The 13,544-nt window shown below is 48.0% G+C and overlaps 1 protein-coding gene across 1 annotated transcript in view; it reads right to left on the reverse strand.

The window, feature by feature from the left end:
- Nucleotides 1-11,194: 11,194 nt before the first annotated feature.
- Nucleotides 11,195-13,544, reverse strand: part of LOC119453477 (uncharacterized) — a 44,473-nt gene continuing 42,123 nt past the window's right edge. The window contains exon 12 of the mRNA XM_037715511.2: nt 11,195-13,519. Coding sequence (XP_037571439.1) covers nt 13,400-13,519 — 120 coding nt within the window. The 3' untranslated portion in view covers nt 11,195-13,399. The remainder of the gene's footprint in view (nt 13,520-13,544) is intronic.

The following is a 13,544-nucleotide window of genomic DNA, read 5'->3' on the forward strand; positions in this document are numbered from 1 at the left end:
TTTTTTGCATGAATGAAGTCTGTTAGTGTATTTTTGATATACTTTGTATTATGCCTAAGGGCAAGCTTTCGAAATAAAAAAAAAAGTAGACGCGGCGCCCGCAGTTGACACGCGCGATCACGCCATACCACATGCCAATCACAGGCATCCCCTCCCTCCGGAGGATCGAAAGGGTGTGATCGCGTGTTGTGATCACGTGTTCGATCGCCTCGCGCCCGCCTTTTCCCGCCAGTTCAGGCCCGGTAGTCAGAGGGGGCGGCCGCGTTTGGTTCGTTCTGCCGAAGAGCAGGCTGCGTTGGAGGAACGGCAGCGACAACGGGCCCGTGAACATCTCAAACGCTCAAAAAACTCACCATCCGCTCCCCTAGAGTTGGACAAGCTTCGCGTGCTACCCTGTTCCCGGTAGGGGAGGGGTTTTAATTTTAATATATTCTTTTTTCTACGGCAGAGCATGAATCGTCAAGGAGAGAAAAACAAAGAAATGTTAAAACAAATTTAGCCATTCCACTCTGTGAGGGTGGATGACCAGCGAAGCTCTTAGCACACGACACAGACATGACACAGAATTTTCAACAAAGGCACGAACACATTTATTGTCTTGATCGGTAGTCATCATGGCGAAAGGTACGCACACATTTATTGTCTCGATCGGTGGTCATTATTTGTCTTGATCGATGAACAATTGGTCCTTGCGGCCCGCCGGCGCCGATTGCACTCGCATCTGTTCTCACCATCGCTCTAACGCTCTTCATAGGCGCGTTGCTCCTCGGAAGTCAGCAAGGAGATTTAAATAAAACTTACTGGAGCGGAAGAGGCGCCCCTGAGCTGAAGCCGCGTGCCGCCATCTTGCCATAGGCAGAAAGCGCGCCTTCCGCCACGGCAGCCGCAGTGCGGCTAGCCACCATAACGTTGTAATGGTTGCATCGTGCGTTGCGTACGGCTGGAGCTACCTCCGCTCCAGCAGTTTTATTTAAACCTCCTTGGGAGCCCGGACTCATGCCCGGAATATTGGGGGCTGGCTGGATGGGTGCTATGAGCGTCCCCTTTGAATTTTGAAACGGGTTAGTGGGCTGATGATGATGATAATGATGTAGTAGCGGCCAGCGCCTTTGTAACGGGTGGACACACGCAATGTCCTTGCCTGGAAGTTCTAAATAAATGAATATGTAAATAAATAAATAAAAAAGGGAGAAAAAGAGAAAGAAAAGAAAAGAAAGAAAGAAATGAAATGGGCACTTCGTAGGCCACTATGCAATCCAGAGTCACATCCGACGCACACTGGTCCACCACTCAGTCGGTCGCTTTTTGGTGGCCACTACAGCGCAGTCCCGGCCGACGTTGCGTCCATTCGAGATGTGGTTTCCATCTTCTGCCTCGAGCGTGTGAAAACCAAATGCCCGAGGGAGATCTGTGTCCTCTGCCGGAGCAGTGTGCTGGCCAGCGCATCGAAGGATGAGATGCTCTTGCGTCTCGGCCTCCGCCCCGCAGAGCCTGCACTTGGTGCACATACCGGTGTCTTGGAAGCGGCTGCGGTATACGAGAGTGCGCAGTGCCCCTGCCCTCGCCTCGAACAGGAGGCTGCTTCCAATGCTGTTGTCATAGAAGCACTCCGCACTGATCCCTCGTTTGTTTCCCTGGTAGAGTTCAAGGGTGGATTCCGACTCCATTTCCTTGCTCCAGATGGTGGTTTCCGCTTCCTTTACGCGTCGGCGGACCTCGACCGACCACTTGGTTGCAGTGTCGGCCTCGATTTCTTCACCAAAGAAGCCGTACTTCTTTTCGATCTGGTACACTCGGCGTGTCGAGTCAGTTCGCATGCATGTCGCTGAGATACTAGAAAACTCGGCGAGCCCATTGCGTGCGTGGTAGGAATAGGAGACGGCCACGGTAGGCGACCTTGCTCGTAGCTTCCCGGGCCTCGAAGCTCGACCATCCCACACCTCCCTGCACGGCCTCCTTGGCTACGTGGCCATGGCATCCAAGAGCGGTGCACCCAGCCTCCCGCTGCTGACGCTCCATCCACTCTCGCGTTGCTGGTGAAAGGCAGGTAACTGCATTTGCAAAGGTGAGGCCGGGTACGCGTGGACCAGTTTCCATAGATCGCGGATCACCAGGAAGCGGTTACAGCCCCACAAGCACCGCCGGCGGAGGATACATTGCGCCCGAAGAGCCGTCTGCCGCAGTGCGGTCTCGTGGAAGCTGTATTTATCTGCCTCGGCACGTAGAGTGACCCCGAGGTGCCTGTACTCATTACATGTAGCCACCGGCTCGCCCCCGAGAGTCAGGACTGCTGGATCAGTACGCCCTGCAGCCAGACAAACGACCGCCGACTTCCTTGTACTGAAGCATAGTCCGATGCGCGAGATTTCCACCTGGCAAATGTCGAGGAGGGCCTGTAGATCCTCTCTGTTCTCTGCCATGGTCGCCAGGTCATCCGCAAATGCCAGGCCAGGGAGGCGGTGGTTCTCGTTGGCACTACTTGTACTAAACCTCAGACGGTACCCGAGGCCCGAGTTTTAAGACTTACGGAGTCGCCATCTATCGGAAGCGCCTCGCTTCCGTAGTACGAGGGATAACGCGGCGTGCTCCTCCTATAGCACGCCGACAGCCAAACCTATAGGTTTGGCTGTCGGCGCTCGATAAAAACACCACGCGACATCCCCCCTAGACATTTCTGTAAGTACTCTCGAAACGAGGGAAGTATTTTACAGTCAACATAATAATTTTGGCGCACACAGAAAGCACAGAATGGTTTACAGACGCTATCTCTTAACCAAATGCGTACAGTGAGGGCCCACTGCGTGCGGTCACCGCAATGGAGTCCCTCGAACCGGCTTCTTGCGTGAAAGGTAGGCAGTTGCTGAGAGCAAATCATGTGAAATATGCTATTATAGTGGGCTGTCTGTATAACCAAATGGAGCATAACACAATGAAGCCTCAATGCAGCGATCGCACGGGTTCGCAGCGACCGACTGCATGCGCGTCTGCATTCATGTACGTGTACGATGTTTCGCTTTCGCTACGAGCGCGTTTTCACACCATGCCGTGAGCTTTAGGCCACTGTATTTAGGCCGCAGCATTTGACCATTTGACAGTACACAAGCAACCATTGTTGGTTGGACGCTATCAGAGCTGTTAGAAGATTTATTCTATATAAAAAAAATAGAATAATTCATTGTTGGGCTAGTGCTAGTTGGTTTTCCATAACTGAACAAGTAACTTATTAGCTCAATACAAACAAGCAATCAACTTTTTAATAATACAAACGTATCATGCCTCCGATTCTAGCATCAGGGAAAGAAGTTGAAATCAGCGAAGATTGCATTCCTAGAATGGAACTTTATTTACACTTGTCACTGTCAGACGGCCCTTTATCACAGTAAACGAGAACTGCACCAACTTATTTTCCGTACAGTCTATTGTGTGCATGATATTGCTACGAGAGAGACTGAATTTGAATTTGAATTTTCAAACGACCCCGCAATTGCAAATGGGATGGTGGCTCTATTTCCAGGGGCTTTAGGTGGCCCTTGCCTATAGCGAACACCCTGTGCCAGCCATAGGACACTGCGACTCATATTTATCTTACCAGTTTCACTGATGCGAACCGATTGGGTGCAAAAATAAATGTCAGGCCTGCGCAGCACACGCAGCACAGTCACAGTGTAAGCTAGACGAGCGTTTCGACAGTACTACCTAGTAATTTGAATGCTTCAGGAGCGCGCTTGGGACGCCGTCGCGCGTGCAAGCCGACGCGTTCCATCGCCGATGGCTAGCGCCGTTCGGCCCAGCCAAGCGGCCGACAATGCAACTACGGCTGTCACATTCGCTCCCATTGCAACGCGCCCGACGCGGCCTGCTTGGGACGCCGTCGCGCGTGCAAGCCGACGCGTTCCATCGCCGATGGCTAGCGCCGTTCGGCCCAGCCAAGCAGCCGACAATGAAACTACGGCTGTCACATTCGCTCCCATTGCAACGCGCCCAATCTAGCGCAATCAGCGGGATTCCGAGCGTCCGTCGGTATGTTAGCGCCATCTAATTAAGGCGGCAGCAAAATTTAGTGTCTGAAAGGTTGCGTTTGCCGGCGCCTTAACTAGATGGCGCCACCATACCGGCGGAGGCTTGGGACCGCGTTGTTTGCGTTCCGCGTCTAAATCGCATCTCGTAGTCTGCGCCTGCATAGGGTGCGTTTATAGTAAATTTTCCCGCTCTCGGATAACATTCGCTTGCGTGGCTCAGAATGAATGTTTTGACGTTTTAAAGCGTGTTAAAAAAATGCAGGTGCAACCAGGTAAAAAATCCTTTTTCTTTAAGTTACATACCGGGACTTTGCAGTACGGGCCTTTTTACAAGAAAAGGGTTTTTATTTACCTTGGGGAGCAAACTGCCTTATATGTAAACAACTGGAAACAATCGATAACGTTTTTTTTTTTTTTGCATTGTTGGGAGGGGGTTTATTTTTGGGACGTTCTTCAAAGAACACTACAGAAAGAATTGCCCTTAAATTCATTAGGTATATTTTTAACTGCAGAAAATGAGGACGAACTGCCTTTGGACCTCATTATGCTAATGGGACGCCACTGTTTATGGCGGGCTCGAATGGCAGGTCTTTTTTTTTGTGTGTGTGTGTGTGTGTGTGTGTGAGCCTGACCGAATTAAGGCATGCGCGACTACTTTTCCAGGAGGGTGTTTTCAAATTCATCGATGTAATTAAAGATCAGGAATGGCCCCCGGATTAGCTGACGAGGATTGAGCCCCTCGCAACTTTAAAAGAATTTTAAACCTGACATGACAGTGCCAGCCAAAATGTGGCTGACGCACAACATGGATGCATGCAAGTTTGAAAGTATGTGTATATGTATAATTATGTTGTAAAGGCTCGATGGCGCCATCGATTTCTTGCTCGAAGGCGCGGCGGAGCGGAGGCATGATAGTCGAAGCGGGCTGTGGCACATGCGACGGTTGAGCAAAGGGTACCAATGAGAGTTGGCGTGCTACTTCCTCCCGAATGAATGCTTTCACTTCTGCAAGCAGTGCGGTCTGGTCGAAGGTGGTAGCCAGACCAGCGATGTGTTCGTCGCGTGATGAAGACCGACGAGTCAACGAGCGCTGCCTACGTAGCTCCTCGTAACTTTGGCATAACGTAACAATCTCTGTTACGAATTGTGGGTTCTTAGCGAGCAGCATATTGAAGGCGGCGTCCTCGATTCCTTTCATGACGTTTCTGATTCTGTCTGATTCCGACATCGTCGCGTCCACGCGCTTACACAAGTCCAGGATATATTCGATGTAGCTAGTGAAGGACTCTCCCGGCTGTTGGGCTCGTTCTCGCAAGCGGGATTCTGCTCGCACCTTGCGCGCTGCAGGACGACCAAACACAGCTACCAATGAGTTCCTGAACGCGGACCATGTCGGAATTTCCGTCTCGTGGTTGTTGTACCAGAGGCTTGCCACGCCGGCGAGGTAAAAGAGTACGTTGCTTAGTTTCGCTGCATCGTCCCATTTATTGACGACGCTTACTCGCTCGTACGTGGACAGCCAGTCCTCCACGTCGTGGTCGTCTGCGCCGCTGAAAACAGGAGGATTCTTGTGGCGAGGTAGACCAGAGCACACGACGGATGGTGCAGGAGGCGTTTGCTGGGACGTCGGCTGAGATGCGTCCTGAGACATGGTTGAAGAGAGGGTACGGGATCGAAGCTCCAGCATGCGTTCGAGCGTAGCACTCTCCACCACTTGTAAAGGCGTTTATTGCACGCAAGCGCTAGAGCCGACCGTTGGATCGGCTCAGGGAACTGCGGGCGCGAGCGGCGTAGTCCGAGCGATGCGCTGGAGAGCCTGACCCACTAGACAGCGCTGGTAAGGATGCCCCACTGCATCGTCCCTCTTCTTCACTACAATGTATTGTTTTCTTTGGCAAAAATTGTTGCAATTGGTGTCTACAAAGCGAAAATTCCGGCAATAAAGAAAAAAAAAAGTTTGCGTGGCTCAGTGGTAGAGTATTCGCCTCCCACGCAGCGGGCCTGGGTTCGATCCTGGCGGAGAAGGCGATAGCGGCTACGGGGCGGCGGCATCATCGCGACCCGAAACGGCTACTGGAATGAGCGCATAACAGCTTACGCTGTAAAAAAATAAATATAAAACCTTTACAACGCCAACAGACGCTTGGTTGAGTTTTAAACACCGAGCTTCGCAGTCTATTCGTAGAGAACTATGGCCCAGTGCAAAAGTTCAAGCTTGGGAATGCTCGTGCTGCCGCATTCCGAGTGTGGCGTTTGCCTCACGGTATGCATTTTGAAGATCGCTATCTGAATCACATTTCTCCAATTTTGCTTCCTCCACTCACTAGATGAGTGCATGGCCTGGCATTGCTGTCACATGTAGAAAGCTTCAGCGCAGGGTGCCTAGATTAAGCACTTCAAACGCCGAGCTTTGCCCAGTCCATGTGTAGGAAACTGTATGGCCCAGTGCAAAGTTCTAGCTTGGGAATGCTTGTGCTACCGCGTTCGAGTGTGACGTTTGCCTCACGATAAGCACGTTGAAGATCGCAAATCTGAATCACGTCCCTAGAATTTTGGTTCCTCCATTCAATAGGCTGTGCTCAGGCACTGCTGCCACCTGTAGAAAGCTTCAGTGCAGGGTGCCCAGACTAACCACTTCGATAGGTTATCCTGCGAAGCCTGAAATTCTCCAAAATGCCAAAAACATGTGTAGTAGTAGTAGTAGTAGTAGTATAAACTTTTATTAAAAACTACATCCAAGTTCAGTGGGTGGGTCCCTCAGTCCAGGGCCCCACTGGCAATAAGCGGCCCGCCGGGATTGGTCGAGAAAGGTGAATTGGTCGTCCCACACCGTGCTGGCTAGCCACACCTCCCACTGCCTACTGTTGGAGTTTTGCCCCAAAAGGGGTGATTGGATTTCTTGTGGCCGACTCTGGCACGACCATGTGACAGGTCAAGAGATGGCCGCCCCCCGCACCAAGGGCAAGTGTTGGGTGGGGTGTATGTGGTGTAGTAGTGTGACACAACTTGTCACTAGCTTAGCATGTAAAGTAACTTCTCTTTTGACTGAGCTTTTGTAATGAAAGACAGAGAGCAGAGTGTCGTCATGTTATGCGAGAGATACTTCTGGCTGTTAGACGACAAAGTAGACAGTTAGCGGACAGCGGCCACCTTACGTCTCGTTACAATTCTGAAGAAGCCGTCAAAGAAGACAACTTTGCGAAGACGGCATCGAAGTAAAAAACGATGCAGGCTTCTTTGTCCAACCAAGATGATGGCTGAGCAGGATTCGGCGGGAAGGTCGTCTGCAAACAAGAAAACGTAGTCATGGGGCGCTATAATGTAAAATGATTCCAAACTGTTTTGATTCCAATTTTTGCAATCAGCCGCCACAATTGGTCAAAACATTTTGGGGCCACTCCCAACTTCGCCTGTCTGTCACGCGACGTCACGAAAACCGCGATTGCTCCCCATCTGATATAACGTGTACACACTGATTATGCATGATTAAACCGCACAAAAGAAAAATAATCATTCCTGATTCGACGCCTTTTCACCATTAGCCCTCTGCTATTGGCCCAATGTTTTCTGGCTACGCCCACTTTGCCTGTGTGTCACACGACCTCACAAAACTGCGAAAACTCACCACGCCAAAGTGACATGTACGCGAGAAACATGCATTAATATGCCGAACAAAACTGAAAATTTTTCTGAATAGCCACCCACTGCCCCGTTCCGAAAGGAATAGAAGATGGCTGCTAGCCGATCGCTCAGGCCCTCGCTACTCGCACCTGCCGGTGAGCATGTATTTATTTGCACATGATAAACCTTCTTGCGTGGCAGTAAAACGTTATTGAGCCCTTTCGGCATGCATACGACATCGCCCTGCCAACTCTTCCTTGCTGAGAATCCGTTTTAGTGGCATTCTTATCGTTTCGTTGCATGCCGCCGCGATTTTCGGCCAGCCACCGCAAGCTAAGTAAGGCGAAGCAGACCAATCGGAGAAGCTGGCACCACCCTCTTCATGCAATTATCTATTTTCACTGTGCTGGCTCGGCTCCATCGAAACCCTCTCCACTAGAACATGCTCCTCGCCTCTTGTCAGCCAATTAGATAAGAAAAACCGCGGAGTGTAGACAATGTTATTGGTTTTGAAAGTGAACAAAGATGACCTATACACGAGGAGAGCATTTGATTGGGTTGTTCAGACAACGCTGCGGGTCACCGCTCGATGCTTGCGTCAGTGGTTACGTAAATTTGACGTCAGGAGTTTGGAATCAAAACAGTTTGGAATCATTTTACGTTATAGCACCCATGTTTTTCTACGCCCTTCATGTAAGCTAATTTGTAGGGGTGTGCGAATATTGAATAGTATGTTTCGAACCGAATCAAAAAAGCGAAATATCAAATCGAATATAGGAAAATGTTTCACAAAACTTAATGCTTACAAATTTTGGGCAAGAAAATACAGTGCAGCACGTGCTCGAGGGTCTCTTAGCGATACATAACAAGAATATAGCAAGCTATTAGTAACATAGGTACACAGCAATCAAGATGTACAGTACGGTCTTACTCTTATTAAAGGAAACAAAATTATGATGATGCACTCATTACAGCTCAATGCTAGTACATGAAGGTCCTGAAGATACTTTTGAACAATAATTTTTTTTTAAATAGGATCAAGTGCCTTATTTTCTCTGAAACTAATGAATTAGTAATCTTCTGTTGTACCGAATACCAATGAGGTTCTCCGTTTAACAGTGGACCTGTGTTCTGCGGCTGTAATTTATTTATTGCACAGAAAGTTTTGCTTTCCAATTTTCCTGCAAAATTCAGAAAGGCTATCCCAACTTTAAGGCATTGTAAGGACAATCTGGGCAACAGACGACGGGACAGCGCATCATGCGACTCTCATAGCCGGCGCTGACAGTAAAGAACAGGCGCCGTCTGCTCTGTTTCATTGTCAGGTTCTGCGTGATTTGGCACCTGCCAAAGATTCTGAAATCTGCAGGATCACGGCAAGCTCGTGCAACGCTCCCCCCACCTTTGTTCATCTGCCATCCATGCCAATGCATGCAACCGGGTCACGACACTTTCGCGTCCGCCGTGTAAATCCAAAAGCTTTCTGTGATGGGTTGCTTGATGCTACCAGGGGAAAAAGAATACGATGTGCGTCTACAAAGGGTGTCTGAAACCAGAGGCCACCGTACCATGTGTCGCAAAGATGGTGGCCGTAAGCAACTTTGTTGCCATCCCGTGCACGCGCGCGGTTTCGTTTGCGAGGCGATTTGTCGACTATCCGAGTGTCGCGCGGCTGCTGCGAATGTATCTGCATCGATTTGGCACCAAACCGCAACTTTAGTCGCCAACGCTCGATGAAGCGCCACCGATAAGCCTAATGGCCTTGGCAGTGTGGCTGTGACAAAAATTCGCCCTCGCAGATGTGGTAACAGGCTGCAGCTAGCCGTCACAGAATGCTTGCCGCTATGTTTGCACAGGTGGCTCATCAGTGATCGGTCTCGACATCATGCGTACGCGTGTGGGTTATATTGACGGCTGTTGAAGCGCCGTGAAGGTCGTCGCCGCATATACAACACGATTTTCATGCCTATCGACGGCTAATCGGCCCGATCTTCGCACACGCTTTCTCACTTTACAAAATACGCATTGCTTTGTTGCCATTCCCTCTGTCCGCATCGTGTTATCATTTCGATCGGTCCTGTCGACCCGGACTAACGTCATACCGATAGAGGAGGCCCCGGCCGACGCAGTACCGTTCTGCGTTCTGCATCGGGCCGACTTCGGGGAGCACCAAGTCCACTACCGCGTTAGCAGAGGCGGTCCGTCTGCGATGTGCTCAGCACTCAATTTGCGCTGCAAAAGGAAGTGAAATGCTAGCTTGGGCAGCATTGAGCACAAGAGGCCCCGCGGCGCACTCGACTTGTGACACTGCGCGGGTCTCTACCCCGAATATATATTCGAAAGCAACAACAAATATTCAACAAATCCAATTGTAGATATTCAACTTGCGAATTGAATTATTCGAACATTAGCTATTTAATTTGGTGATATTCGATATTCACACACCCCTACTAATTTGTGTTTTTAATATGTTCACGCACGAAAAGTGTTCAAGTGAAGCTATGGTATGTGCTTTTAGTGTTTTTCTTGTCGCCACGAGGTGGCGTCACTTGGCAGAGACGTCTTCCAGACGGTTCTGGATGTCTTCATTACTTGGGCTCAAAGCTGTCCCCTTAGTTGTCTACGTGATTGATTCCGATGCTGGCCACAATTGAAACACTCTCCGTCATCATCTTGTGAGGGCCATGGTGGTGACGGTGGCTTGGCTGGCTCTGATGGTAGCTGTGCTGCAACTCGGTTTTGGTTTTGTACCCGATTGCACCGCACAGATAATTGTCAGGCCGATTATCTGGGGGGAAAAAAGGCGTGAGAATCGGGCAAATACTGCTTATCATTCATTATAAGCTACTGTTCTTGCTTGAAAATTCTTCTCAGGGCAGCCAAAAATAGGCAATTTTGCTGCGAGATGTCATGCACTTCCCACCTTCACTGTCCCCTATGTGCCACCATGACATACGCTTCCGCTATTCAGGTTACCATAGGGGTCAGATGCGTGCATGCTGATCAGCCAAGTCCGAATTATCTGGCAAAGGCCAATTTTAGGATCGAAATATTAAAAGTTTAGGCCCATGGAAATGTGTGTGTGCCAATTGGGACTTTCGTTCAGGATCGAATAAACCAGACTCAAATTAATGGAGTTCTACTCTATATAACTCCTTGTTTAAAAGTGGAAACATGCCTGCTTCTATCACTTAACAGTACCACAACTTCACAACAGTAGTTCTGGACAGCAGATGGTCCCTTTTATACGACACCCGGAGCCATTGAATGAAAGCGCGACTAAACAGAGCAAACCTGCATGGTTACTATCAGGTCAAGAAAGCCCTGCTTCTTTCAGGGAGGTGAATGTCAGCAGTGTGTCCATTTAGGCTGGTTGGCACATCTTTTTGCTAAACAGCAGATTTTTAACAGCGCTGCACCGGGCAAAGAAGAGAACCACACAACACAGTACTCATAGCTATGGTTCTTTTCAGTGGCCTCTGTCATGCTGATAAAATTCCGCTGTAAAAAAATATTCAAAGAGCAGGCGCCTTTGGCAGAATTGATGGCCCTTCTACACACATAACAAGGAAACTTATAAACAAGCTTTTTTTTATTCCACCAAACAAGTGCCACATATATATATCTTGTCCAGCATAAAGGGTTAGTCACCCGAGTAATTGTGCATATACAATAAAAGACATGTGCAGCCAAATATGCAAGAATAACTAGCTGCCTGTCGCAATCCTAACACAACGTATAGTGTCAATAACTATAAAATCGTAATACCTTATTGCTCCTAACAGCACAGGTTTCAAAACTTGCATGTGCTCAGGAATATTGCTACATTTTCCCCCAAAATGTTGTGCTAAAAATATCACTTTGCAACGAGTATTTATGTGTCAGATCATGCAACCGTTACCGGAGCAATCCTATTTGCAAAAAAGATGCGCTTAGTACAATTCAGGGAAATTGTAGAACCTTATACACAGGGCGAAATACAACACAACCATCGTAAGTAGAAAATGCTACTAACATTGTTCGTTAACATCATTCTTCCAGGATATAAAAAAAATGTATATAAAAAAAAGAGCACCAAAAGACAAATACATAAAATGACTTCCTCAGAGCAAGCGCGATTAATACAAAACAGTTGTTGAAATGTCTTGTAACACTACTTCACTTTAAAAAATATTGCGAAAAGGCACATTTAACCAGTAGCAGCCGCAGCTACAAATACAGACCTGATGTGCTTTGCCAATGGATAACAAAACCAAATACCTGAGACAAGCATCGCTTGCACTGTTTTTACGCTGCGAGGCCATATTGGAACAATAGCAGCCATAGAATTTGAACAAGCTGAGCAGCCACTTCAAACAAGCTTCCTTTCAAGTTTGCATTAGGAAGAAACGAGACAACTGCAGTACGTGGGGCCCCGGAAAAAGATCTCGCAACTTGGGGGCACAGCACTAGATTGGTATTTGGCAAAATTTTGTGCAGTCGGCTGCCCTGGCCGGAAAACTGCTAACAAACGCATCGACAGAGGTCCGATATTTAACAACACAGGTATAATGAAGTTGCATTTGACACAAAACTACTTTTGTTAAATCCAATATTCCTTATAAGCTTATATCCACTACATGTTGATACTTGCAAGAAAGGGTTTAGATTTACTTCCTTAAATATGATAATTCATTATATCAAGGTGCGACAGTATTCTGAAAGCAAGATGTCATTAGCATCTACATACTCCACGACACGATAGTTGTTCCACCAGTTAGACACCAGAAATGTCACTGCACGTATGAAAGGTTGCACAACATGTGAGAGTTCTTGCACGGAGGTCTACCACACCCTTACAACAGAGAACAGGTGGCAGAAATTAAAACTGCGATTTCACCAAATTTCTGAACTAATGCGTGTAAAAGTAAAATGAATGTAAAACAAGGCACATTCTAGCTACGCAATAATTCGCTGGCATCTTTCCATTTTCACTTTGCCCATGAGGGAACCAAAGATTGGGTACAAATCCAGTCTGTGGACAAGTGCCTTCAGAGGAGTACTGACACAATGCTTTCAATGTTTTTTCTTTTTGCATTTGGTGAAGTTCCAAACCCTCTAAATCCTAGTGGAAATAGTGGCAAGTGACAGAGCCCCCTAGACAATTTACATGAATACTTGTTTCCACTAACTAGTTTTGGTACCCAGAAGGTACTTAGAAGGTACCCATCTACCCAAAAGTTAGATGCATTGTGATGTCACGATATGCTGAAACGCTCCATTCCTGTGATCGCTGTGACTGCCAGATGCATGTGCAGTCAGAAGAAACATGCACAGCATGCTTGTTATTTTTTTTTTAATGAAAAACATCATGACACCTAGCCTCATTGTTACCTAGTGTCAGCGAATTTTACTCCCTATCATGACGCCACAACAATAGGTCCAGCATTTCAAGACCAACTTTAGTAGTATCAAATTAAGATACCTGAGTGTTTCCCAATATTTGTACTTGCTAAGTAATTAAATGCGAGAAGTGTGGAAGTTTCCAAAATTTCGAAGATATGTGTCACTACTTATTTAAAAGAGCAGCTCTGCAGGGCAGCCAACTTACGGAATCTTGCAGATTGTCTGGTGGCATTGTTGTGGTCACAACCAGAATTGCATGACTGCACCCTTCGATTACAGAACACCTGGGATGATATTTCAAGTTCTTCCGCGAACCCCAGCTTTTGAAAACTTCTGTGGGTGACAGTACACTTCACACAGATGCCTCAGTGCCGTCACGCCGATATTGACACCGAGAGCTTGAGACCAATCTCGTCAACAAGCTTCTTGACCCGTTCCGAAGCACCGGAAAACTTCTGCAGGTCTGGACCAAGCATTTTTACTAAGGCGGGTACCTGCGAGAACATGATAGCTTTGGTC

Source organism: Dermacentor silvarum, chromosome 5 (genome assembly GCF_013339745.2).
Source record: "Dermacentor silvarum isolate Dsil-2018 chromosome 5, BIME_Dsil_1.4, whole genome shotgun sequence".
Taxonomy (NCBI): domain Eukaryota; kingdom Metazoa; phylum Arthropoda; class Arachnida; order Ixodida; family Ixodidae; genus Dermacentor; species Dermacentor silvarum.